The 27,948-nt window shown below is 44.7% G+C and overlaps 3 protein-coding genes across 3 annotated transcripts; 1 reads left to right on the top strand and 2 right to left on the bottom strand.

Moving 5' to 3' along the window:
* The first annotated feature begins 13,461 nt into the window (after nt 1-13,461).
* Nucleotides 13,462-14,578, top strand: LOC133891327 (uncharacterized). The gene is made up of 4 exons (XM_062332046.1): nt 13,462-13,829; nt 13,927-14,021; nt 14,135-14,253; nt 14,389-14,578. Exons 1-4 carry the CDS (start codon nt 13,604-13,606, stop codon nt 14,474-14,476), a joined length of 528 nt encoding a protein of 175 aa, XP_062188030.1. The 5' UTR covers nt 13,462-13,603; the 3' UTR covers nt 14,477-14,578.
* A 9,182-nt stretch (nt 14,579-23,760) lies between these two features.
* LOC133891409 (uncharacterized) lies at nt 23,761-24,512 on the bottom strand. The gene has a single exon (XM_062332123.1). It carries the CDS (start codon nt 24,495-24,497, stop codon nt 23,880-23,882), a length of 618 nt encoding a protein of 205 aa, XP_062188107.1. The 5' UTR covers nt 24,498-24,512; the 3' UTR covers nt 23,761-23,879.
* Nucleotides 24,513-27,087: 2,575 nt separating this feature from the next.
* LOC133891410 (uncharacterized) lies at nt 27,088-27,788 on the bottom strand. The gene has a single exon (XM_062332124.1). It carries the CDS (start codon nt 27,610-27,612, stop codon nt 27,229-27,231), a length of 384 nt encoding a protein of 127 aa, XP_062188108.1. The 5' UTR covers nt 27,613-27,788; the 3' UTR covers nt 27,088-27,228.
* Nucleotides 27,789-27,948: the final 160 nt, after the last annotated feature.

Below are 27,948 nucleotides of genomic sequence, written 5' to 3' on the forward strand. Positions count from 1 at the left end.
CTTTGTTGCAAAAAAACCCCTAAAAATTCAAAAAAATAAAAAAAATCACAAAAAAAATTTCAAAAAAAACTAGAGACAATTCTAAGACTTTCTGTGAATTTGTTTTTCAAAAATAATATCCTTTGCATCATATTTCATGGAGAGAAAGTTTGAAAAAAAAAGAAAAATGTGCAGCTCATTTATTAACTTATGTTATTTTAACTTTGTCATGCCTACCATTATTTTTTCTACACAAATAATTGTTTCAGTAAACTAATAAAAGTGGTTACACTAATTTTGGGGTGTTATGGATTAGTTATGAATTAATCTATCTGCAACACATTTACTCAATCCTGCACGTTACAATAACTATTTCAAGATTTCATGTATTTTTACAAGATAGAGGATCATGTAAGAAGATTAAAAAATTTTGTTTCATAATTTTTGGATTAGTAAATAATTAACTATGCATTTAACTCAAATTAATAAATGAGTTGCACGTTTTTCTTTTTTTTCAAACTTATTCTCCATGTAATATGATGCAAAGGATATTATTTTTGAAAACAAATTTCACAAAAGGTCTTATAATTGTCTCTAGTTTTTTTTAGAATTTTTTGTGATTTTTTTTAAATGTTTTTGAATTTTTGGGCGTGTTTTTGCAACAAAATCAAATCTTTGGGGGGTTTTTTTGCAACAAAACAATTTTTAGAGGGAAAAGTCAAAATCTAAGTGACTTTTGGGGGTTTGCATTTTTTCCTAACTGAAAAGAGCCCATATAGCAACAAACATCAGGAGCTTATGATCTCTATATTGTGACTGCCCAGTTCGGCAATCAGCAGTTGAGCGTGAATTTTTTGTGCAAGTTAAGGATAGTGATATCATTAAACGCTTACAAGCCATAAAGGAACACAAAGTTAAATTGTAATTTTCTTTAAATACTTTATAATTTTTTTTAATTAGTTGAAACTTTTCTAGTATGAACAATTTATACTTTAAAATTTACGCTACTACGAACTTCTCGTATTTTAGATTAAACTTTTTTTTTAATACTGAATACCCAATCGTCAAATCCTGGGTCCGCCACTTTCAGGGCCGGCCGGGGTTCGCCGGTGTCGTTCACGGGGAGGCCGGTGGTCGCGGGAGGAAGAAGAAAAGGACCTGGACCGTTGACAGTCCTGGCAACAAAGGCTTGCATGCATGCATGCATCCCAGCGCCACCAGCATCTTGAAACAGAGCAGAGGCCGGGGGGTCGCACATCCACGTTTGCCGGCGTCACAGGCGCGCAAAAATCTCCGAAAAAATCATGGAGATGGGGAATGGAGGTGCAAAGCATCCCGCGGAATTTCAGTTCCTGAAATGATTCATCTGTAGGGGGAGGCGTGAAAACGGGGTGGTCGACCACCCCCTGATACAAGATAATCCTGATTGCCGGCGCCACGGAAGAGAAAAATCGAGCGAAAATTCACGGAGAATGGGGATTCTGAATCGATCTCTAGGTGGAGATATGGAAAAGAGAAGCCGCCAATTATTACCGTTCTGCCGGTGTCACGGACGCGGAAAAAAATAGAGAAAATTCATGGAGAAGAGAAATAGAGCGACGAAATATCCTTCAAAGTATCAGATTGTAGTACCATATGCAGAGGGATAAATGAAAAGGAGGAAATGAGCTCAAGGAGAAGTGCGTGCAGATGTACGCAGAACAAGAAGATGGAGAGCTGCAAAAGCCATTGTCGGCTCTAATTATCAGAGATTATTGGGAATAGACACACATGCTGGTCAATGTCCATCACCATCCGCTATTGTGCTTTGTAGACGATGGATGGACACGCAGCAACACTCCATTTCTCTTCAGCGTGAATTTTCGATGGGTTGATGTGCCACAGCGAAACGGTGATTGGGGATGTGCCACCCCAGGCTGCGATTTCTCCATTTAATTGCTTTCTCTAGTGATCATATCAGAAGCTGGAATTGATTCTTTCCTGGATTTTTGCACATCCATGCCGCCGGTAAACATGGATCCGCCGTGGTCGCTGTTACGTTCACGGAAGCATCTGCAGGCCTCTGTGTTCATGCAGCTGCTGTAAGGAATGGGGATGCATTATCCATGCCCAAGGGTAGTATGGGCCATGTCAGAAAAGACGCTGCATGTGAGGATGAAGCTGAGCTTGACTGAGGCTCATGCCGTCCTTAAAAAAAAAAAGCTGAGCTTGACCGATGATGGTACTACTAGGAACCTTGCTGGTTACACTATTTTTAACGCTTTCTCTTCACAGATCAGAATCCTTTTATGATGGAATTTTTATTCTCTTCAGTGTTTCAACGGTTTCTCTTTATGGTTTTCGTCATGAAGAAATTACTAAGATCATTCTCTTTAGAACGAGATTCTTTTTCCTTAAACTTCACGATTCCCTTTGAAGTGAAGTTATTAGAGATAGATGTAAATAAAGGGAATGGAGACGGGGAAGTAAACCGGAAAGGGAACGAAATGAAGGGAAAATGGTTGGGGATAGTTTTAGGAACTCGTGAGGCCCTCGCGTCGTCTCTCGTGAGGCGTGAGGCGACTCGGGGCGACCTCTTGGCGCGGCGTCCGCTTCCCATTAGCTCGCTTGGCAGCGGCGCCAAGTGGCAGCCATCGCGTCTCCCCTCCCCTCCCTCTCCCCTCCAGTTTCCTCTTCTCCGAAAAACATAATATGAAGGCTTAAGGTAAGAAATGCTTGACTCGGGTTTACTGCATCTGTGTCATCCTAATTTAGGACTAAAAAATGACTTAGCAATCCTATTTACTATGTGTGGAGATATTATTTGATAGGGTAAAGATGCAAGATCTTTTACGACCACAAAAGTCTGAAGTATATCTTCACTCAACCCGATCTCAACCTCAGGCAATGTAGATGGCTAGAGCTCATCAAGGATTATAATCTGGGAATCAACTACCATCCAGGAAAAGCAAATGTAGTGGCAGATGCTCTGAGTAGAAAGGCCTATGTCAGTATGATGACAATACAAGAAAGACAACATGGACTGCGTAAAGAGTTTGAGAAGCTTAATTTGGGATTTGTATCCAGCACATAAGCAGTTGTAATGGAAATAGATTCTACCTTGGAGCTGGGCATACGCAAGGGTCAACTGGAAGATGAGAAGATTCTAGGGATCAAACAACTCATTAAGGAGGGTAGGGCCTCAGGATTCACGGAAGATACGAAAGGTGTGGTGTGGTATAAGAAAAGAATGTGTACCAGATGTTAAGTCTATTCGGGAGTCAATTCTAAGGGAAGCTCACAACTCAGCCTACTCTATTCACCTAGGAAGCACCAAGATATATCAGGATCTCAAGGATTGTTACTGGTGGTACGTAAGGAAATGTGAGGTAGCATAATATGTAGCCTTGTGTGATACCTGCTAGCGAGTTAAGGCCGAGCACCAGAGACCAACAGGTTTGCTTTAACCACTAAAGGTACCCGAGTGGAAATGAGAAGAAATCGACATGGATTTTATAGTGGGATTACCTCGAACGCAGTCCAGGTATGATTCGATTTGGATCATAGTAGATCGGTTAACAAAGGTAGCTCACTTCATACCAGTCAAGGAGACATATCGAGGACCGAAGCTCACAGAGTTGTACATGTCCAAGATTGTGTATCTTCATGGTGTACCCAAGAGGATAGTATCTGACCGTGGTACCCAGTTCACATCACGTTTTTGGCGGCATTTGCATGAGTCCATGGGCACCAGATTGAACTTTAGCTCAGCTTATCACCTGCAGACTGATGAACAGATAGAGAGGACCAATCAGATTCTACAAGATATGTTGAGAGTATGTGCTTTCAAGAATGGCAAGAGTTGGTATAAGAATCTTTCCTATACAGAATTCTCATATAATAGTAGCTACCAGGCAAGTTTAAAGATGGCTCTTTTGAAGCACTATATGGAAGAAAGTGCAAAACACTGCTATTCTGGAATCAGATAGAAGAAAGTCAAGTATTTGGCCCAGAAATTCTAAGGGAAGCAAAAAGGCAAGTACAAGAAATTTGAAACAACTTGCGAACGATGCAATCAAGGCAGAAGAGTTATGCGGACAATTGACATCGGGAGTTGACCTTCGAAGTCGGAGACTTCGTGTATCTCAAGGTATCCCCGATCAGAGGCCTTCGCGGATTCAAGGTCAAAGGAAAATTGGCACCCCGATACATTGGACTATTCAAAATACTAGAAAGGAGAGGTGAAGTAGCCTATCAGCTCAAGCTACCATCCTAGCTCTCCGACGTCCATAATGTGTTTCACATCTCGCAATTGAAGAAATGTTTGACAGTTCTAGAAGAGCAGCTGCCAATGGAGGAACTGAATATGCAGGAGGATCTCTCTTATTCGGAATACCAAATCAAGGTCCTCGAGACATCAGAACGTGTTACCCGGAATAAAAGGATCCGTATGTGCAAGGTGCAGTGGAGACATCATTCAGAAGCAGAAGCCACATGGGAAAGAGAAGAAGATCTGAAGGCAGAATTTTCCCATCTATTCTCCGATCCTTCCAAATCTCGAGGACGAGATTCATCCTAAGGGGGTAGGTTTGTGACGCCCGTAATCTCGCCGGCCCGGCTCGTAACCTCGCATAGCCCAGCCTAACCCACTCTCCCTCTCTCTTGCTGACAGTCTGGGACAACCTGTCATCCCCATCCCTCCGCTTCGCCCACGCCGCGTGCAACCGCCACCCGATTTCGCCGCCCTGTCTCCGTGCTCACACCCACGATCATGCAACCACCCCGCTCTCTCTCCCCCACCGATTTAGCCGCCCCTAATCCCCCCTCGGTCTCCCGTTTGCACCAACATCGCTGCCCTCACATTTGTCGAGCACCATTGCCGGTCACAGAGCTCCGCCGAGTGTCATCCATCGCAGCCGAGATATCTTCGATGCTCCTGAGGTCTTCGGCTTCATAGGAACGTGAGGAGTCTCATCCGCCACCCCTCGATGTCATTCCGCCACTGCACGACACTTCCCACCGAGCTCCGGTGAGCACCGTCGCTATCTCCCCGTCGCCAGACCTTTCCGTTGTGCCCCGAAGCTCGCTGATCGCCTCTTCGGCATCGTCGGACCATCCAGTGGGTTGAACTCTACCTGGAACAAAAAACATACCTCTCTGGAAAAATGCTTCGGTGTTCACATATCATGAATATCAGATCATCCGGTGCACAGTGCAAGTTTTACCTCTGTATAGAAAAGCTCCAGTGTGCACTGCCTTTGAACACCTGACTATGTGATGTGTACAATTTACTACACACCGAACCATCCGGTAAGTATAATTTTTCTGAACTCAGAGATAAAAAAACACAAACTCCATTTCCTTTCCACCTTTAGTCTGTCGTGATTATATTTGCAACATATAGACATGCTCATACAATCTAAAAATCATCAAATCAAATTAACAATATTATCAATCACTCATCATATATAAACCAAAACATATTAAGTTGATTTCTCACATACAAAGAGCAGATGCTTTTGTGTGGGAAAGATGGATTCTTTTCAGTTGACTTCATAGGACTTGGAAACCGAGTGACGGCCGCTAATTGGGGGTTCAGTTCAACTCAACTCCCGTGCTTCACGCTAAATGGGTTTAGGGTTCCAAACCCCAATTATGCGGCTACCACAGTTCATGAACTACATATGTGTTTTCCATAGTTACTGCTGCCCTTGCGTTTCGAGGCACTTGTGTGAAAAATCAAAAGAAACCTTTTTCTGTTGCTTCTAGTCTTGCCCCCTTCATTGTTTGTTTAGTATGTGTTCGTTTTTGTTCCACAATGTATCTTTATTGCTATGTTTTGTATTTGCATGATTCAAGGAGGCTTCTCAACATGTCTTGGGCCGCAATCGAGATTCGAGAATGATCTGGTAAATTTGTTTTATGTTCTGAAGCAGCTATATAGCGGATGAATTATGCATTTCAAATTCGTTTTCTGCACACTTTCCACATGTGACACTTTGAGAAATCAAGTTAAAATGTGTCTTAATTTATTTGTAATAAGTGATTAATAAGATTGTAGTCTTGATTTGATTAGTTTTTGGTTGCATAAGTATTTCTATATGTTGTAAATATAATCATGTTTGATCAAAGGTGAAATGAAAATAGAGTTTATGTTTTTGTCTCTGAGTCTGGGAAAATTATACTCACTGGATGGTCCGGTGTATAAAAAATTATACATATTAGATAGTCCGATGATCAGAGGCTGTGCACATCAGAGTTTTTCTATACAGAGGCAAAACTTAGACTATGCATCGGGTGGTCCGGTATTCAGGGGATGTGAACACTGAAGTATTTTTCAGAGAGGTATGGTTTTGGTGTCAGGTGGAGTTCGACCCATCGGATGGTCCGGTGATAGAGCTCAGTACATATCTGATAGTTTTTTAGAGAAGTCTATTTTTTGTGACAGAGAGAAGATGTACTCACCGGATAATCCGGCAATGAGTAGAGTGAACACCGGAGGATACACCGGACATTTATTAGAGAGGCTACAAAATAGGGTCTGATGTAGATATACCCACTAGATAATCTGGTGATAGCTTGGTACACACGAGTGTTTTGACCGGAGGGTTTTCCTGAAGGTTTTCAGCAGAGAAATCAATGCACACACTGGATGATCCAGTATTCAGATATGGGTACACACCGGAACATCCGGTGTTCACATTTTTTCATGAATTTGGTCCTTCGACAGGGATTTTGATGTTGTGCTAATTGGAGATGTTTTTAGAGGTTTGGAGAAACATGTTTTATTGTCTAATGTTGTGCAAGTGATGGATGCAACTTAGTGACCGACGGCAAGATATTGTAAGACCCCTATCCCAGGATCTCCTATGCCTTTTATATCAGTCTCTGGATTAAGTAGCTGATATACACAGTATAATAGTTGTAGTATCACAGTCAAACTTTTTACACAAGTAATATGGTTCAGAGTATAAAAGGCTATAAATCATATTGTATATTACAAACCTGACCGAGAGGCCAAGAAAACACAGTGGAAGGCAAAAGTCCAAGCCATAAGCAACTTAGGGAGCGAACATGACTTTTAGGACTACTCTTCATCCTCGCCTTCACCTCCAGTGAAGTCAGCATCGGCTTGCTCATCTGAATAATAGCAAGAGTGAGTACGGAAGGTACTCAGTAAGCTCTATATTACTTCGAGTGTTTGATAGATGCATAAAGGGGTTAATCGAAGGATAAGGTTTTACATTTTAGTTTTAAGTGTAAAATAGTTTATGCAAGTATTCAATTATATCATCTACTACTGACTTTAAAACAGTTTAAAGTGGTTCAAAACTAGGTAACAAGCTATATCTGGGGGGGGCTTTCGGTCCTAGGAGGGGTTACACCTCACTCCACAGTTCCTATTATCACATCTGGTGTACCTCTAGTACCACACAACTTCTAACGGATCAAGCTAAGAACCTCATCACATGGACATTTAGTCCAGAAAACCACTCATCAAGACATGTGCACCCAAAATCTAGTCAAAATGGTTACTGCTATTGCATGTCCATGATTGAGGGCACAGCTATTCGAATATGTTTACACTCTACAGAGATTGTATAGCTTTACCCACGTGATATGCTTAGCCTCCAACCATTGCAAATGGATGAGCAAATCGTACTGAGACCCTCCAAACACCTTTCCCGTTGGGCTTTTCTACGAGACACCCCAAGTCTCAGAGGCCCTGTACTGAATGCCAACTCCCTTTTTAAGCCTAGGCTAGTTCTTGAAGCATTCAAACAGAGGGACAGATTGACACTTGACCTCTCATTGCTCTCAACCTCCTAGTATTATGCCCAACCCAGTCCGGTGAAAGAAAAGTCAAGTCATTCCCATTCATGATGCATGGTTACACAGGGTGGCTAAGCATGACGGTACAATAACTCTATCCTTAAATGGCCGGGGTAGGTATCTTCCGGTAGTGAATACCACAGAGGTGACTCAAGCCCTCAAAAGCATCCTCATCCCCAGTAATACTCCACCTGTCCCTACCAAAACAGTTTTCACCTATTTTTACACATCACCCTCAATATTCCACACGACATAAAGGATTTCACAACCATCACAAAATTCACAACCATTAAGGATCCATGGTATATGAGTTTAATATTGTTAACAGTAAATCTTATCTCCGAGGATAGGCATTTTAAAAGTGACGTCTCAGAGGAGACGTATTCAAACCTATGCATGCTATATATCAAGGCGTCGTCCATCATTAATATAGATAACAACATATAATCCTAGGGTGATATATATTCTGAATGATGATATTCAAGGCATGGCATGTGTTTGATAAGATTTAACTACTACAAGTAGTTTTAAAAACGCAATACATAGCACATACGGTAATAAGTTCAGTTTTAGTTGATCATGTAGATTATTGAAAAACATTGGTTTAGTATGATCAAGGAGATAGGACTTGCCATCTATAGAGTTTCTTTCAAATCCTTAGTTGTAGTCAGGTTCTTCCTCGCTCCTGATGCTTTATGCGCAGCACTCGGAGAATTCTGGTGGTTCTGTAATTGCAACTACGATCAGTAACGAGCTATACTGGAGAAGAATCAAATTAACACCAAATAAAGAGCCAAATGAGCCCTAATGGATAGCACACTATGATAGATGGGTAGATCACAAATTTAGATGAATTTCGGCAGAAGAATAGCTGAAATTAGAGCCAGAACTGAGAAGTTATGACTCTCAAAAGATTTAATCTAAAATTAAATTAGAAAATTATGTAATTACACTATTTATAAGTGGGACCCACTAAACAGTAGTCTACGCCCACATGAACAGTACTAGCTAAGCTGGGCTTGGATTGGGTCAGGTTAGGGTCTGGATGAGCCAGGCTGCATAGTATTGGGCTGCACAGTGCTAGCTCGCTCAGGTTCGGGCTAGCTGGCTTAGTGGGCTACGGAACTGGGTCGGCCCATTGGGGCGCAACCTTTGGTAGCTGGGCAGCTTGGCAGGCCAGCCGCTTCTAGGCCTAGGCCGTGCGACGCACGACCGACGGCCCAGCCACCCGTGCGCGTGGGCGAATAGGGCGGCGACGGGGGAATGAACAGCCGATGACGAGCACTCTTGGTGGAGTTGCACTGGCAAGCTCGTCAGAGCAGGGTTTTCGTCAGAGGTTCTCGATGACAAACGATCACTGGGATTCTACATGACACGGCAGACTCGGTTGGGGGCATAACAATGGTGGCCGACACAGGCATAAGCACGCTTGTGGCGAGTTAAAATATGGCGGCGGAGCAAAACAGCATGGAACACACGCAGCTACATGAAAGAGAAGCACGGGGGAGATGATACACTACCTAGGAGGGTCGCACGAAGGGACAAGAGGCTCATCGAACGCAAGAATGGCGTTAGGTAGGGTGACAGCCGGTGATGCATCGAAGAGGCGGCGTTAGGCTGCTCGGTCTCTAGCTCGGACGGCCTCCCTTTGGGCTCCGGGTCATCGGAGAGCAGCACAGGGACCTCGATACGGGGAGCTGTGGTGGTGTGCAATGGCAATGGCGGAGAATTTGGGGAAAAGGAAAAAGAGAGAGACTCGGGGATGCTATTTATAGAGGGGAGGGGATAAGTGAGACGGTGTGGTGCATGACGTCGTGCAGTCATCGGCGGCAGCGCGGCGGTGAGTTGGCAGGGTAGCGCCCACCTTTTTTTCCTCGGCATGGGTGCACTACACCATCCACGCGTGCACATGGGCGCAGAAGTCGCGCAACGTAGTGTTATGGGCAGCGCAAGCATGGGCAGAGAGAGAAGAGAGAGAGAGCGAGAGAGTGGAGGGATATTTCTCGGAGGGGAATGGTGGCCAATGTCACGGCGGTGAGGTGGAGGAGAGGGAGATGGAAGCCACACGCATGATGTATCTTGCACGGGCGCGGGCGAGCACGCCTGATCAGGCCAGCCTGTGAGCGAGGCTGGACTGGCAGCACGCGCGAGCAAGCTGAGCGTGGGGGAAGGCGGCAACGGCCGACTGGGCTGCGTAAGGGAGAGAGCGGGGAGAAGGAGGTCGGGCTGGCTGGGAGGAGAAGGAGCGAAGGGAGGGGGAGGTTGAGCCTAGGGGAAAAATGGAAGAAAAAGGAAAGAGAAAAGGAGAAGAGTTTTATGTTTAAATTCAAATGAGAGATTTGAATTTCGATTTAACTTTGGATTAGGATCAAATCAAATAGACACATTTGCACTTTGATTTGGACTTGGATCTAGATCTTCAGGAGAGGATTTGAATTCAAGGGATTTGAATCTAATTTGATTTGAGCTGAGGGGAACTAAGAGTAGATTTGAAATTGAGAAATATTTAATTTCAAATCTCCAAACAAAGAACCATAAAAACTATAAACCAATACACATAAACCAATTTGATGCAAGAATTATTTTGAAAACAATCCTAGTGCATTGTAGAATACCTATTCAACTTAATACATTTAATATATATGATTGTATATATATTGGTATATATATACATTCATATACGTACTTATATGATTTTAGTTACCCTAATTAATCACAAAAGGTTTTAATTTTGAGTGAATTTTGTAATTGACTAATATGCTAAACTCACGATATTACAAACATAGGGCTGGATAATGAGCCAACATGGCTTGTTTGGGCTCAGCTCGTTTGGCTCGTTTAATATAACAAGCAAAAAAGCTAGTTTGGCTCAGCTCGTTTGGCTCGCGAGTAGCTCGTTACTTTTTTTTGAAGGGAGCAGCTCGTTACTAGGATGAAAAAAAATACAAACATTCACTGAAAAAATACACCGATAAAATTATACAACGATAGCAATGACATCTATAAGTATAGTGCTTCTTTGCATGGTTTAATCAGATGTATAATTATTGTAAACTGAATCTCTTCTGAATATTTTCAAACCCACATATAGAACAACAGCAGACAAATCCACCTATATATATTGTGCTACTGGAACAAAATATTTCTCCAAAAAAATATATAAAATAACGTTCCTCACACATTTGTCTATACATGCAAAGTCTGAAGGAATGATTGATGGAAGAAAAAAAAGAAGATAAGAACTACATCGTAACGAGGAGCTCACTAATAGAAACCCAAGTAGGCTAGCGAGGAGCCTCTCCATCAAAGATAAAGATGACCAATGAGTAAACTGATGACCACAGTGAAAGAGAAAGATATGATACAAATGATGACCCTGGCTTGTTTGGCTCACGAGCTGCTCGCGAGCTGGCTCGTTCTCTAAACGAGCTAAAACTCTGGCTTAGCTCGTTAGATTTTGGAACGAGCTGAGCCGAGCCAAACACAAGATGAGCTGGACAAAAAGGTCCAAGCTCTCCGCTTAGCCCTGAGGGGAGAATACTTTATAATCTGCTTAAAATATAGTTGATCTTTGTGCTTAATAAAGTTGATTTTCTTACATTAGTTTGTGTTCATCTCTTTCTAGTCTCCTTTCGATTCCCTTGCTTCTCTTGTAAGTTTTTCTTTTCGGTTGTGATTTTCGTTTTTCTTTTTGAGCTGCATTTTTTTTCACCCTTGTGAATTTGATCTTTTTGTTGCTAAGGGTATAAAATAAACATACAATAGTACAAATTTGGGTTTAACATCCCCTTGAACTTGAAGATTTTTTTTTCATCCGGTGACCATTTACTTGAGTTTTAAAGTTACGAGCTTTTTTAATCTAAAGTCATAAAATGGTCTTAAGAATCTTGGGTTCATATCTCATCTATAGAGTCACATGTTATCAATTCTTTTCTTTATTTCTCTCCATTTACTTTCACTTGAATTTTTGAGACGTGCTAGATGAAACAAATGAGGAAACCATCCGATTTGAAAGAATTTAAGTAATACGACTATTCACCTCTTTTAATCGTTATTTTTGGTCCTACACACTTATATGGTCCTCCATGGCCCTCATTGGTGCCTTTTGGCCATCTGCTCTGAAAAATTAACCTTCAGGTGACATGGGTAGAGGATTCATCCGGTTGATCGGTGATCACAAAATGCCATTTTGTTTTCATCCATTGCTGATACTAAAGCATTCAGACCATCATGTATGGGTCTGTCGTCATTAGAAGCGTTTCATATTACACTGCTATTCTAAGAATAAACTTTCCATTGGACTACACGAGGACAACCTATCCTGAAAAATGGTATATTAATTGTTTAGATGTCAAGTCAGTGATCAAAGTTTGTTTTTGGTGTTGCGACTAAGTTCAATAAGAATGGAAGGTAGAGATACGTGTGTCTACACCTGTTCACCTCAGGAGAGTTCACAGGGTGTTTTCACACATTTTATCGGAGTAACAGAATGGTTAATCTCAGAAAAGGAGAAACAGAAAGGGCAAGGCCGAAGCTAACGTAGCACTTTCGCCGTCCAAGCCAAATTTTGGCTAACAAACTGAAACTGCCGTGTTTTCGGTCGATTCCTGGCCAGGAAATGGACAAGCCCAGCAAAAGCATCTTTCGTGAAGTTGTCTCAAATTTCCTCGAGATGCACAGGTAGAATAGAACTAGTTGGTATTTGTTGGATCTTGATGTAACATAGAGAATAATAGATTAGTAACAGTAGGTGTAGTGATTGTTCGTTAATATTATATCAGTTAGATGACGGTATTTATAGTTATAACTTATCCATTCAAATTATTATTATATTTGGATTCTTTATTCATAGTAATATTTTATTTAATTTTAGACATAATTCCAAAATATTCTTATATATTACAATTAATGTATATCTACAAAGCTCTAACCTAGCTAAGCCAAATACGGCCTCCCTTCAAGGCTATCAGCGAATTCCTCATGACCATCTTCCTGCCAAAGTCTCGTTAATTCGTAGGCTTCTCTCGGGGTTGATCTTTATTCTCTTGCCAAATGTCTTTTCGTTGTATCCCTCCGTCTTTCGGGCTTTAGGTTCCGATGTTCGTCTGGGCTTCGGCTTTCGTCTCACGTCTGGGCTTCGCCTTCTGAGTTTCGCTATAACTTCCACCATTCGGTATTGCTCTCTTCATATACTCCCATCAAGATCACCGCTAGCATCTTAGACCTTCGGTCCTCCACTATATGCCATTAGACTTTATAGAGTATAGTAAAAACATTTTAATTATGATATTAGTATTGCTACTTTGGTTTTGGAGTTGACTGATGGACCGAATTCAATGAATAAGGGCGGTACCACTCCCCAGCACTATTGCTACTGCAGCAGCGAACGAAATCTTTTCTCGAGCCTCAGCACACTTCTCTCGTGAGTCGTGACAGGCACAAATACACGGTTGCTACTACTTGGCTACTTGGTGTCCTGCTCGTCCTTACCCCGGACACGACCTGGAGCTCTCAAACCCGGAGGTGACCGAAACCAACAGAACTACAAGCAAAACCGGGGCCGCGGGCGACACGCGCGCACGAGTGCGTTCGTTCTTGCTTCCCGCCACCAGTCTCGGCGCCCAGCCGCAACTCCGCCTCCGGTTTCGCCCGCGCGCGCGCGCCTTTCTCGTGCTCTCCCTCTCCCTCTCCCTCTCCTCTCTCCATAAGTACCCTGCTGCTCCGCTCATCACACAGTGTAGCTCACAAGTGTGCAATCCTATACATTCAGTCTCGTTTTGATCGATATTCACCGTGGTTCAGTTTGCTTTGCATGGCGGAGGCCAAGACTGCACCTGCTGCGGCGGCGGCGGCACAGGCGGGTTTGGGGGAGCGGGGGAAGACGGTGGTGGTGGTCGGCGTGGACGACAACGAGCACAGCTACTACGCGCTGGAGTGGACAGTGCAGCACGTGGCGCCCGGCATGGCGGGAGTGGCCGAGCTTGTCATCGTCCACGCCAAGCCGTCGCCGTCCTCCGTCGTCAGCTTTGGCGGCCCCGGTACTGGCCATAAATTAAAGCTCTCTTTCTTGACTTCAGAATTACCATATGGGTGGCTCGGAGCTCTGATTTGGGTGGGATTCGTTCGGGCGTTCAGGGGCCGGGGAGGCCATGAGGTGCGTGGAGGCCGACCTGCGCAAGATGGCCGAGGCCGTCGTCGAGAGGGCGCGCCGCGTCTGCATCGCCAACTCGGTAACCAGTCGCAGCATTGCTCAAAGCAAAATCTGATCAGTAACTTATTCCGCCTGATGATTGATTGCTCGTGTCATTTCATTGTGCTTGTGCATGTGTTGCCAAATTCGCAGGCGCACGCTCTGATCGAAGTGATCGAAGGGGAGCCCGGGAACGTGCTCTGCAACGCGGCCGAGAAGCACCACGCGGATCTGCTGGTAGTGGGCAGCCATGGCTACGGCGCCATCAAAAGGTTCCCAACTTCTTTTGCCTCCCATATATAATGTAACCTGCAGCTTCATGTTTACGGTGTCCCATTTGCATTCTTGCCGCTTCCGAAATGGGAGTCCCGGGATCAAAGCTAATGCTTGGAGTGCGTGCCGCGCAGGGCTCTTCTGGGGAGCGTGAGCGACTACTGCGCCCACCATGTGCACTGCTCCGTGATGATAGTGAAGCAACCAAAGTCCAAATGCTGAGCATGTACTTGTAGCATCATCTTGGGTTCGGTTTCGTACATCAGATGATGTTTGTGTGGTGATAGTTGTATCTGCATGGATGGAACGATGTTGTGCATCATATCCATTACTTTTTCAGGCTTCCTAAATTTCAGGTCGGCGATAAGGCGACGACTGCCGCCATGTATGCCATCGTTGGTGAGGTTTAGGGTTCAGAAAGGGGTTTCAGGGGTTGCCGGTATGCTTTTCGGCCTTAGAGGGATGCATGGGGAAGCATGCCGGCTCAGCAGAGGAGGTGGGCGTGGGGGCGAGGTAGTGTGGGCGTCACTGATGGGCTAGTGCCGGTGGCGGGGGAGGCAAGGATGCGGTCTGGTGGAGCTAGGTTAGCACGGCAACAAGTGGTGGGCGTAGATCCAACGGTGGGAGAGCCACCAGAGACGGCCGAAGGTGGGCGGGGCAAGGGAGTGTTGTGGGAGCGGTTGCATGAGCTGGAGGAAGAAGATATACGAGCGTCGTCCGATCACGAATCGATGGTCGCCTGTGGAACGTCCGATATTCAGTTGCCTGGCAAATAGCAATCGTCTTACTTTTCTATTTTAGGTCACTCCAAGTGCAAGATACCTATAGTTAATTAATCAAACACCTCTAGGTTGTTAGTTGCTCTAAAAAGTCTGACTATGGCCTAGGGTTGGGCTTCGTCCAGGTGACTGCGGTGTCGTTCGAATCCGTGAGTTGATCGTCATCTTGGATGGAGATTGAATCCGATATGTTGAGGGAATCTCTTGGGGTCATGCTGATGCAACGTCTAGATGGTGGAATTCATGCCCATAACCGGTTGTTCTATAATCTGAAGAACGAGTCCCTGGTTGATACGGGTTGGTATGATCATTCCGATTGGGGGATTGAGTTCGATCCACTGAAGGAACCCCTTGGAGTTTTGCCGATGCAAAGTCTGGGTGATGGATTCTACTCTCGCATCTTCCACAACAGTTTGTTCTCCGATCTGGAGAACGAGCCCCTGAAAGAGACGGGTTGGTATGAATCCGATTGGGAGGGACATGGCCAGGCTAGCCATGGGAGTTTGGAATCTGATAGGAAGTTGGAGTCCTTGGACTATAAGGTCGATTCTGGGATGGAAAAAGGAGATCGAGTTCGTATACGATGCAGAATATTGGATCTGTTTGGGGACTATAAAAGCAAGAGAGGGCTGCTGCGTGAATCAAAGCACGAAACTCAGATCGCTGCTAAACACTTCTTTGATTCAGGTGATCCGCCGTCGCTTGTCACCTGCTCGCGATTTGGGTGATCAAGGGGAACCCGCTAAGGGGTCTGTCCACCCGACGTCGTTGAGTGGTGATGCGATGCGGACCTTACAGGAGGACGGAACTGGGAAGGAGTTGGTACTTACGAGCAAGGAAGCGCCCCAAACTGTGTTGTCATTGTCGGACCTAGCAAGGTGCAATTGATGCCTGGGTTACACAATGATAATACAGATGTGAATGCAGGACCGAGTGCGTACCTAGAGGGAGAGGTGGATGCTGATGAGGAAGAGGTTGTGGAGTTTGTGATTGATGAAGAGGAAGCACACTCGACATGTCAATGGACGGTTTTGGCGAGGTTTTACTCGCTGAAGCGACCAAACCCATCAACAATGTTTGATGATCTAAAGAGGGCTTGGCAATTGCGCACCGATTTTAGCTTCAAGGTTTTAAGAGACAATCTCTTTATCATCGCGTTTGGCTCTGAAGGTGATTTTTTGTTTGTCATGAGGGGTGACCCATGGCTCCATCGGGAAGATGCGCTGACTGTTGCACCCTTCGATGGTTTCACAAGCCCTTCAGAGGTTCCTCTCAATGACATCCATGTGTGGGTATGCATCTATGTTCTTCCATTTGAGATGATGACTAAAACTGCTGGTGAAACTTTTGGTATAAGGCTTGGTCAGGTGTTGGCGGTGGATGTGGAAGAGGACAGATGCAGAAAGCACGATTTTCTCCATGTTAGAGTTGAGCTACCAATTGATCGGCAATTGAAGGTGAAGTTACCAATCAAGATTAAGACTCATGGTAAGGAAGTAGTGAGAAGCTTTGATCTACGATATGAGCGCATTCCATATTTCTGTTTCCATTGCGGCTTTATGGGGCAATCGGATAAAGAATGTGAGAAGAAGGTGGAGGGTGAAACCGCACTGCGTTATTCTACAGAGCTGTAATGCTCTCTATTTAAGAACTCTGATCGTCGGGTTAGTTATTTCAAGGCAGAGGCTTCCCCATCGGTCAATCATTAGCTCAGTTTTAAACAAGCTGGTAGTGCGGATTCGTCAACCATTGGACGCCGGGGCTTTATACTGGATCAGAAGAGATTTGCACCAGGGAAGGCTGATTCCAGAGGGGAGGAGGGTGAGTCAGAACATTAGGCTAGTCCACAAGTGGAGAAGGAACTATCAGATCAGGTTGCTAGTCTAAAAGTGGATGGGCAGAAAGAGGTGCAGCGATCTAGGAGTGCACAATTGAGCAAAAATGTGAAGTCTCTGACCTTTGTGAATACCAGAACCAATGGTATGTTGGCGCCATTTGAGCAGATCCTATGCAAGTTGATCAAGGTTTGGGACAACCAAATAATTCCAGTGAGAACATTCTTGCTTTGAGGGCTTTGGCGTCAAGTCTGGAATCACAAGGTGCTTCTGACCTGATGGATGACGTGTCATCAAGGTGCAAGCATATGGCGGACCAGAAGGAGGTGCTATGAAGGAAAAGAAGCTGAACTCGTTGGCCATGACATTTGAAACGGATCAGGTGATGTGGGAGGAGGCTAAGGAAATTTTGGATGATAAGGAAGCAACCAGTCCTAGGGCTATTGGTATACTAACAGAGCCACATGTGGTGGTCCGTCGGGAGCCATGAATTGCTTTGGAGTTCATGGTACTATTGTGATGGGCCAGAAGGACATGGTGTTTTTTGATTCTGTTGATGGAGGCTTGGCAGAAGGTGTAGTTTACAAATGGAGTTCTAAGTTGCCAATTGTGTTGGCGCAACACCTAACAGGTTCTCATGATGAGACCCATTAGGAGAAATGAATTCCCTATGCCAGAACTGCCTAGGGTTAGGGCTACCTCGAACAGTTCAAGAGCTAACTGCCCTGGTAAGAACTAAAAGTCCTAGGTTGGTCTTCTTGTCAGAAATGTGAAATTCAGAGGCAAGAGTGGCTAAGCTTCATTGAAGATTGGGGTTGAGAAATTGCATCACCATTGCTCCTACAACTCAAGGAGGAGTCACGGCACGTGTTTTGTGCTCAAAATCGAAACACATGCATTTCTAACATATAACATCACAACAAAGTTTAAGAAAGAGCGAGTAATCAACATTAGATTACAAGTCCTTAAGCATTCTAACGTTTAGAATAATTTACACAAAAGATTAGACCGACTACATAGCGGAAACAAAACTATAGATAACAAAAGAATAGTAGAGCCACATGCCCTTTAGGATCCACCCCAAAAGCTTCGCCACTCGAGAGTAGTTACCTACTCAGGCCCGCTACCAACATCGGCGGGCGTGAAGTAGCTAAAACCGTCTCTTCCTCACCGGCAAAACTTGAAAAAAAAAATAGCGTGAGTACGAAGATACTCGTAAGACTTAATCCATATAGAAAACATATAAATAGCATGACTCCAAGGATTATGCATTGAGCTATTAGCAAGAAAAAGGCACATGGTTAAGCAGAACATATGTGACCGCATCCTAGACACATATGTGTGAGCATCTACACTTAACCGACAACCTCTCCAAACCTGTAACAACCTAAACATAACTATAAATAGAACCAACTTCCAACATACTATATAAAAACCACTACGCTTGACTCTACGACTGCTACAAATGGATAAAAGTATGCTTATAACCAAGAGCGGTATTTTGAAATATTTTTATACCCTGCACGGGGGTACAACTTTTCCTACACGACTTGAGGACCATACGGCTTGTACGACCACATAGGTCAATACAAGAGGGTACTTATGTCAAGCTTTCTCAATAAATCCCGATCGTTTGATCATGCGCCGATAGGTGCGGGGGTCATCTAGAACTACTCTAGAGAAAAATGGATACCCCAACCGACCTCTCATGTCGGACACCATTGACTCGTACGCTAAAAAGTTATAGCTACAAAGGTAATCGGCTTATCGTTCACATATGTGACATGTAGTAAGCACGGAAAGTACTAAAGCCAATTGCAACAACAATCGGTGCTTAAATGTACAAACGGTCTACAGTGTCTGGGTTCCTCTCCCGACCTACCCTAGGGAACTCCATATTTGGGCAAGAGAAACACCCCTAACACCACCCACATTTCGCCTTATCCTCACTACTCAACCAATCCAACATCATCATTATATTTTGTGAACACTAATTAAGCCCTAAGCTCGCGAGCAATAATCAAATCATTGCTCACCTTCTACCGATGACCTATATATTGCTAAGCATATTAAGTCGATCTAGTAACTTAGACAGCAACATTGTTAACCAGACTACAAAGATATGTATAATCAACAACTCAAGGTAAAGATCATGTAACCAATATAGGTTCTACCCGAATAAGCCCGACACTTGATTTAATACATGCAAACATACATAAGGCATAATTTATTAATTTTAGTCTCCATTAAATTTGAACAAGAGGGTGCAATATGCTTAGATGTTTGTCTTGCTGCTCTGGGGTTTGCCTAATACTTTGCACACAACACTCGCAAAACTTCGTGAGGTTGCCTTCACTCACTTGGATTGTCGACGCAACACTCTCTAAATGGAATAAAAATGCATTGCATAAATAATAAAAGATGAAAAAGTGTGCACATGATGCATGCTTGAATAATACTAGAGCGTTGTGCTTCGAAAACATTTGCAAAAGATCGCTAAGTGATTAGGGTTTCGAAGTTTGAAACCCCGGATAAGCTAACCTAAGTCCATCTAGCTTTTAGAGGCTGGCTGTCAGACCGACGTGAAGAAGGTTTTGGCCTCTAGCGGTCAGACCGATGTTGTATTGGCAGTCAAACAACCGACCATCGATCAAACCAGCCCTAGTGGAGGTGTGACCCCTATATAGGTTTTTCAACTCAGATTCTCCAGCCCTAACTGGCGGTCAGACCAGCCTTATCGGTGGTCAGATTGCAAGATCTTGCCGACAGCGCCTTTGCGTGATCGTTGGCGAGGACACCGGCGAAATCTTCAATGGCGAAGGGTACCCAAATGCTCTATGGGACTAGTAGAGTGCTTCTAAAGTAATTTGGACAACATTCACCGAGCTAAACTCAAAATACCCTTTAAATTAGATCTAGGCTAGGTTGAACTTGGGTCTAAATGACATGAGAGTTGAATCGAGCTCAGAAATAATGAGCAAATAATAGGGGATGCCTCACCTTAGTGTATGGTAGCTTCCTAGCGTATCAATCCACTCCACAGAAGCTCCGATTCGGAGATCGAACTCCGGGTGACGTGCGGGCTTGAGGTTGGATGAGCGTGCCTCCGGCGAGGGAAAAGAGGGGGAAAACTTGAGGAGGTTCTCACCGTCGATTTTCGGTCGTCATGGACATCGAGGTGGAGCTCTCCTTCTCTCTCTAAGGTGGAGTGGGGAAGAGAGTGAGGGAGTGAGTGTGAGAGAGAGAGAAAGAGAGGTTGATTGATTCATTTAATTCGAGCCTCTGCATTCTGGCAGTTAAACTGCTATTGCTCCCAATCAGATCGTGGTAAGTCCACATTGCAAGCTCACATAGCTGCACACCTAGTGGTCAGACCGTGAGTAGTGTTTGTTGCTGAAATCTTTTTAAGTCTCTCCTCTTTGCATACCTCACTAACTCTAAGGCACTTCGGGTCTTTCTAACAAGCACTTACTTTTAGAATATGTTTAACTCACTTCGATAGAAAAATACGTATAACACATATGATGATGATTAAGAATGCTGAATTACATGATTAATTTTTTTGACATGTGACCGTCAAGTCCTTTTTTGAAACTACATATGTAGAGAAAATATTTTCAGTTGCAAGACTTCCCCCAAGACCAATCTCTACGTACATGAATGTGACAAAAGTAATCATAGCTTTGCTTGGAAAAAGAAAGCAATAATTGATTAATACATTTGGATGCAGAAGGCTTTCCACTTTTGTTGAAGATAGCATTCTTTTTTATTTTAGGATCAAGGGCACTTCTCTTCATTAAACATAGGAACTACAATCAGACTGCAAACACTGCAGCAAGAAAGAAAGGGGCTGAGAGGCCCAGGATGAAGCTATCCTATTCTGCGCTGCATGCTGAGCACAAAGATTAGCAGCCCAGTTAGCAGAACGCATATAAACATTAACGAAAACGAGGAGAAGAACAAGCTGAGCTCTTGGATATCTGCAAGGATCGGCGCGATCTCGGAACGGTGATAATTCCTGTTGTTCCACATATCGACCAGAACTTTGGAGTCGGTCTCGAGAAAAACGGTAGCCCGAGCAGAGGCAGAAAGCAGAAGGAGCCCCTCCCTGCATGCTTCCGCTTCCGCCCCCAACGCTGAGATAAAAGCCACCAAGAAAAACCCCGCACACACCGATCTGCATCATCACGAACCATAACCCCTACTGCCCCCACTGGATTCATTGGCATTAAAGGAAGCGTCAGTGTTGATTTCTCAGCGTGTGCTCTAATATAGCAGCACTGCAGCAATGTATGCATCCTTGAGCTGCAATGGAAAATGATGCAATGTCTGCAGTTTGAACACTGCTGGCAGTATTCTTCGTAGACTTGAGCAGGGGCGGACCCACCGTAGGGCCTATCCCAAGCATATCTGGGAGACCTCCAAAGCTCCCTTTTCCTAATTTTTTGGTATAAAAGAGGAGAAGAAAGAAGAAGCTAGAGAGGCTCTATTTGGTGACTCTGAATCTATCATTGGACTTAGTGCGTCGACTCCATGGAACTTCGCATGCATCTCTTGGGACGTGAGCTTAGTTTTGAATTCTTTTGATAACCATGGATGCAGTCCATCTTAATGTACATGGACGCTACCTTTCTGTGTATGCTATATTGTAATCGAACTAATCGACCTCATTAGCTTCGTTTGTCTTGTTTCTATCCTTTTTGCTTTGACTCGCATACACTTCCGTCCATGTATTCTTCTATGACTCTGCTGCACAACTCCCACTTATGTTCTTCTTGACTTTGCTACATGACATGCTCGGTTTGTTGTATGAGCTTTGTACTCAATGGAAATAATCAGGTTACCTCGTTTGATGCACCGATGGAAACTTTCACGAGCACAATACACTCGTATTTTACTCGGATTCTACGTGGTGTTCTGTTGTAGTTTTCAAGCTGTTTTCTAGCGATTGTAACCTAGATTAATTCTCAACTGTTATAACTCGGTCCCATGATATATAAATGTTCAGATGTTTTTCTTTTTTCTAATTAACATGAAATTTTTCTTAAAGTTTGTGATTGGTATAGGTATAGATCTACTCGTAGCAACGTTCCGTGTTATGTAGTACAGTGTACTTGTAGAAACATTGTGTTCTGTAATATGTACATCGGATTATAGCTGCTTTTACTGTTGTATATTGGATTATGTTCTTTTAAGAACCAGACCCTCTTTTATTTGGGGCCTTCATTGGAGGCGCTACGGGAATCGAACCTCCGGCTCCCCTCGCCTATGAGGGTATTGCCAACCGGGCTACTGCCCTTCCGCCATTGGATTATGTTTTTAGATGCACACATGGTTCTTTGTCGTGTTTCTACGTGTTTTTGTGCCATTTAGTGTCGCAACTTGCAGCGCTTTGTAACTACAGATGATATTAGATCGTAACGACGACCGAGCTTACATTTTGGGAACAAAACACAGGGTAACCTTTCAAAATAAAGAGAAAAAAAAGCTTGATAGTGTTTCTAGACATTAGTAAATTGCCACATATTGAATAAAATTTGGTTTATTGTCTCACACGATCAGAACTTGATACTTCAAAAATTCAATCAGATTTGTTTCAAATACAAAATTCATTGTGATACATCTGGAAAAACAACGCAAGAGGTTGGACATGATGAAAAAGAAGAAGAAAATTCCGGCTGTTGGATTAATGATGATCTTAAAATAGAACCCAAGAATTGTGCCAAATCTGAAATATAGAAGAGCAAAAAGAACAAAATGGAGCAAAAACGTCTGTGTTTGAGCCACGTTGGAGTCATCCGCCACATTTATCACTTTGCCATAGTTTTCCCAATTATAGTATAGTTTTGTAAAGTTTACTTTCAATTTAAAGACATGTAGTTCCTCAATGTACGATCGCCTAACATGAGTACTAGTTACCCCTCGCCATTCTGTAGTTTCGGAAGTAAAACATCTGAGGTACAGACACCAGAGTTTCTTTGATTATCTGAATTCCTCCCAATCTATACAAGTGGATATGTATAATCTTAATAAGAAGCGTGCTTAGTTATTTGTACTTACTGTTTTTATCAGTATGAGCGGATGCAAAAATACATCCTCATTCTGGCTGAGGAGTGAAGCTCGATTTGAGCTTTTACTCCTCAGTCTGGTCTGACGAATGCAAGCATTACATCTACTTATGTAGACAGGTTCACTTATCAGTATCATAAAATTATCTTTATATAAATAACCAATAATAATCTTAATTCTTATATCCGCTCATATGGTATCAGATTCAGTCAACCAAACAGAAAATCAGCTTATTGCATTCACTCATGCGGCCTCAAAACTCTTCTTTGCAACATAAATGACTTCATTCAATATGTTTCTTCTCATCCTACTTACAATGCAACTCTATAAAACCTTGTTCTAGCAACCAAACACACAAATTAAATTTCTTCTACCTAAAATTTAGGAGCGGCGATGCGATGGCAACTGCCACGTATGTCATGACTGGCAAGGTTTAGGGTTCGAAGAGGAAATTTTCTGGGTCGTTAGTGTGCTACCTGGGCTTAGAAAGATGTCCGGGAAGCAAGTCGGTCCAACAGAGAAGTTGGATACGGGGATGGAATAGCAAAGCGTCAGGAGCGCCATTGGCCGCATGCAGTGGAGGATGGCGGTAGGCTAGTGCTGGGGTGGAGGAGGCAAGAACACTAGGTTAGCGTAATGACACCGGAACGCTGTTAGAGATAGGTGGAGAATGGCAAGAGATGGGGAGCAAGCACAGAGGCAAAATGGGAAACGAGCAGAGGTTAAAAAAAAAGCTGTTGATAAATAGCATCCGCCTAAATTTTGAGGCCTCTTAAACTTCACGAGGTGCAACCATCCACGGCATCAAGCATATACAAGAGGCAACGATTAACACGAACTCCATATCATAAATCTGTTTGAACAATCTCCAAAATAACACAGCAAGATACCATTCGACACATCATAGAGGGTAGACGTGCCTCGGAACCAACAACCGGTCGATCAGGCCCGCTTGACGGGGTCGAAGTTGGAGACAGCGACGACGGCGCCTACGATGGCCACGAGCACGACCCCGCCGGACACGATGCTGAGCAGAAAGTTCTTCAGCGATGGCGTCAGCCCCCCCTGCGCTGCCTCCGCAATGTCCGGCAGGACCAGCGCCGTCGCCACGGCCGCCGCCGTCAGCCCGGCAGTCGCCTTCTCCTTCATGGACGCCGACGCCCGGACGGCCATCCTGGCTGCCGGCCTCGCCCTGGGCGGCAGGGGCTGGAACGACGACGCGGCGCCGAGCGGCTTCCTGAGCCCGGCGACGGACAGCGGTGCCGCGACGGCGGACAAAGACGCTGTGGCCATGGCGAGGATCGGCGCTGGGTCACGAACTTGCTGGCGTTTTCTCGGCGCGGGGAGGTGGCGTGGGTGCGGATGGACATGGTTGGCGCGGAGAAGGTTAAAGTAGGTTGGGTGGACAGGGAGGGAGCTGGTGCGACGTGCCAGGTCAGCATGAGAGTCCGACGTGGGACGCTGTGGTCGCGCCGCTGCAGGATAAGGCTTATCTTCAAAGGAGGCTCCGTGGCTGTGGTGCACTGGTGTCTGAGGTTTAGATTTTGTTTCTGATTCCATGCCCCTCAGTTGCTTTAAATCAGGTATCCTGGTGAAAATACTATGGAGAAGGTAGAGAAGAAGAAGCATCTTGTTTGAATGGTTTCATTTGTACTCAGTAGCCAAGGCCCAAGACGATAGCGCGCACAAAAATTGTTCAAGTCTATTTGCTAGAGCAGAAAGCAAGCAAAAATTATCAGAGTGCTACACTACCAAGAAATGTTTCATTCATCAGAGAGTGCATGTTTCCTTCACTCTGGAGCAGCGAGAGTGAAGGATGAAACTGTTGACAGGCCTAAAGAAAAGGAGATAATTCACAGTGGGGCACTGAATGTTAATCAAATTTTTGATTTGACAATGAAAAAATCATGGTCTCTTCTATATTATCAATTTAGTTTTTTTATCCTCTAAATACCGTTGTCGTCATAATAAAGGTGACGACGGTGACACACAGAGGTTGAAAAATTGATGTGCCGCTGCCACCACCTCCACTATAATGGCAATAGCACATAGAAAAAGAAAAAATATTGACATGAAAAGAACTATAATTTTTTAATAGTAAATCGATAATTTCGCTAATATTTAATGGCAAACAAGAAATTATCTCGAGGACATTCACCTAACAGGGCCACAACAATGTAAAGCAATTCAAGATTCGTGCTAGGAGGGAATGGACGGCGGGATGCAACTATTTTCCTCCTCATCTTCTCTCTCGTTGCACTGTCCCAATCTTGATTCCGTCGTCGCCTACCTACCAGCTCCGGTGAGTTAGGGTTCAGGGTAGAGTAAAACTGGGGTCAGTGGGTTTAGAGGAAAGGCCGAGGAGGCAAACCGGCCCGTGGCGGATGGTGGGCGGGGCAGCGAGACGTTGTAGGCCACGGGTAGCAGTAGATCGCCGGTTGGGAAGGGTAGGGGCAGGGGCATCCCGGCCAAAGAGATATGTGAAGAGCAAGAAGGAGGAGTCGGCAATGGTGGACGGCGTCGGCCACAGGTGGTGAGGGGAAGCAGCTGTGCTGTGTGGAAGGACACTAGAGTCGGTCGACCTAGATGTTTATGTTTAGAAATAGGCTGGTATCTTAAATGAGTAACTCCGATAGCATTGCCCTCGAGAAAGGAAGACAACAGAAAAAGGCTAGATTTCTTACATGAACATATATGTATCCTTATTTAACTTTGTCCACTCTCCTGCACAATTCACCTCGAGCAGCAGTTTTGACGCACCAATTTCTCCGATCAACTGCACCGCTTACTCGCATTCTCGAAATTCAGCTAATTCTGGGTCACTGACATGTTCGTCACGCATGGCTGAGCTGGCCAAAAGGTTGTCACTCACCACCAGTTTCTTGACAGACCACTCAAGTGCCTCCAACCCCAGCATCAGTAAGTAGTGCTCCATCCACATTATCTTCCACAAAGATCTCCACACTTCTATAGTTCTATTGACTTTGAGACACTCTGGGTACCGATAATTTCAGAGCCACTCCTCCACCAGACACATAATTACACGTTCAACTTTTTTGTGTGGATAGGTCAAATATTATGCTGTTGCAGTATATTTGGAAATAAGCTGCTTTAGGTTGATATTATTTGCTGATTGCAACATAGGAATGTGTTTCAGTTGGGTTTATCATATAGGCCATCAGTTGCTCCAGTTTGTGCTGACTGTGCTGATATATCTTTTGGCCCTCATAGAAAGTCTAAATATGACTGTGCGGCTAGTTCAACAGTTTTATAGCAGCTACTCTGTAATGTTAATCTTGTTCCCAGTTAAACTCATCCAGCGACCGTATTTACTATTATTGGGTGTCGACAATCGCAGTGTTATTGTATCGTGTCTCTTGAGCTATGCACAGATAGATCACGATTTGAAGCCTCATTGGACTAAACTGCCTGTCTTGTGCTCCATATACCACGACATGGATCACATCTTGTTACTAGCTATGTCAAATTTATTGTGTCAGTGTCAGTGGTGAAATGGATGATTATTATAGCAGTGAAAAATTCTTTACAGGATTCAACACTGTACAGTGCATGAAGGAATTTTGAAATATCACTAGAAGACATCACATTTCAATTTAGATATCTACAAACCTTGCTGGTCGAAGCTGCTCAAGATACACCACCTGAACGCTTGAGGAAGGATAGGAAGCATGCACTGGGAATGTTCTCTTCACAGTCACAGGCGCTTGATGTTTGATGATAAAGAAACCAGCAGAAACTCTAAAAAAATTGATTTGCCACTATTGTTACTATTCTGCACTGTGGAACCGTGAGTGAACGCCCCTTGCCTCCTCTGGTTCATTGTTTTTTTTTTTTTTTGCAATGTACATAAAATTAAGGAAATCGTAGCTTCAAGTGAGGCAAAATAAAGCGCACGTAACCAGGCCCTGTATGTTGGTTCAAAAAGAATGGTTGGGCTGGATCACAATTCACGCGGTTCAGCGTGTCGCATGGCTGATCTTTTAACTTTCCTTTTCTTGTTCTTCTGTGCCATTGATACTCAGCAGTGCTGAACCGGTTGGCACCAGAGTAGCAGTTAAACAAAAATCCATACTTGAAATATGGTCAACTGGAACAGCAGACAACATGAACAATAGAAACACAAGCACTCTTAGAGCAGAAGCTTCGCATTTCCATACCAGAACAGAGCGATCCAGCGTTATTTACAAGTCGCGACGAAGCAGCACTTTGTAGACTAACATATAGTGATACTGTAACTAATAGTCATATGCCTTCAGCATGATGATCAGTGCTACTCGTCGTCGCCCCCGTCGCCGCCAAACGGCGACGACCTGTAGTACATCAGCACGGTGATTAGCAGCAGCAGGAGCGCGACCCCGACCGGCGATCCCCCGACGCGGTGGACGGCGTCGGGCGTCCCGCCGAAGGCGAAGACGTCGGCGAGCGCCGCGGCGCCACGGTCCGACGAGAGGACGCGGATGACGAGGATAAGGCCGACGGGGAGCAGCAGGAGGCCCACGGGGCTGAGGAGGTCCGCCACGGCGCCCGTGATCGCCTCCCCGCTGTCGCCGAGGAACAGCGGCCCCGCCACCACCAGGCCCAGCACCACCGCCAGCAGCAGCCCGTGCGGCGCCCCTCGTGGGCCGTACTGGTACTCCTCCCCGCTCGCCGCCATCGTCGTTTGTTATCTTCTCCCTTGCCGCGCCTGCGAGGAGATCTTTGGAGTGGAGGGTGGTGGGAATTGGAATGTGCGTCGAGGACGAGGAGAAGGAGAAGGAGAAGGAGAAGAAGGCATGTGGGGGTGGACGTGACGGGTCACAGTCACATGAGGCTGCGCAGAGGCCTTGGACTTTTCTGCATGGCACGGCGGCGCGAGACTGCCCGGCCGCGTGGTGGGCGTTACACTTGTGCTCTCCTGCACCAGATGGGCGAGGACTCTTGCCCGCTGTCGTCACCGCCGTGTGGCTGCTCCGGGCACCACGGCTGGGACGGTGTGCGCGACGCAACCGCG

The sequence above is a fragment of the Phragmites australis genome, chromosome 14, assembly GCF_958298935.1.
Source record: "Phragmites australis chromosome 14, lpPhrAust1.1, whole genome shotgun sequence".
NCBI classification, from domain to species: domain Eukaryota; kingdom Viridiplantae; phylum Streptophyta; class Magnoliopsida; order Poales; family Poaceae; genus Phragmites; species Phragmites australis.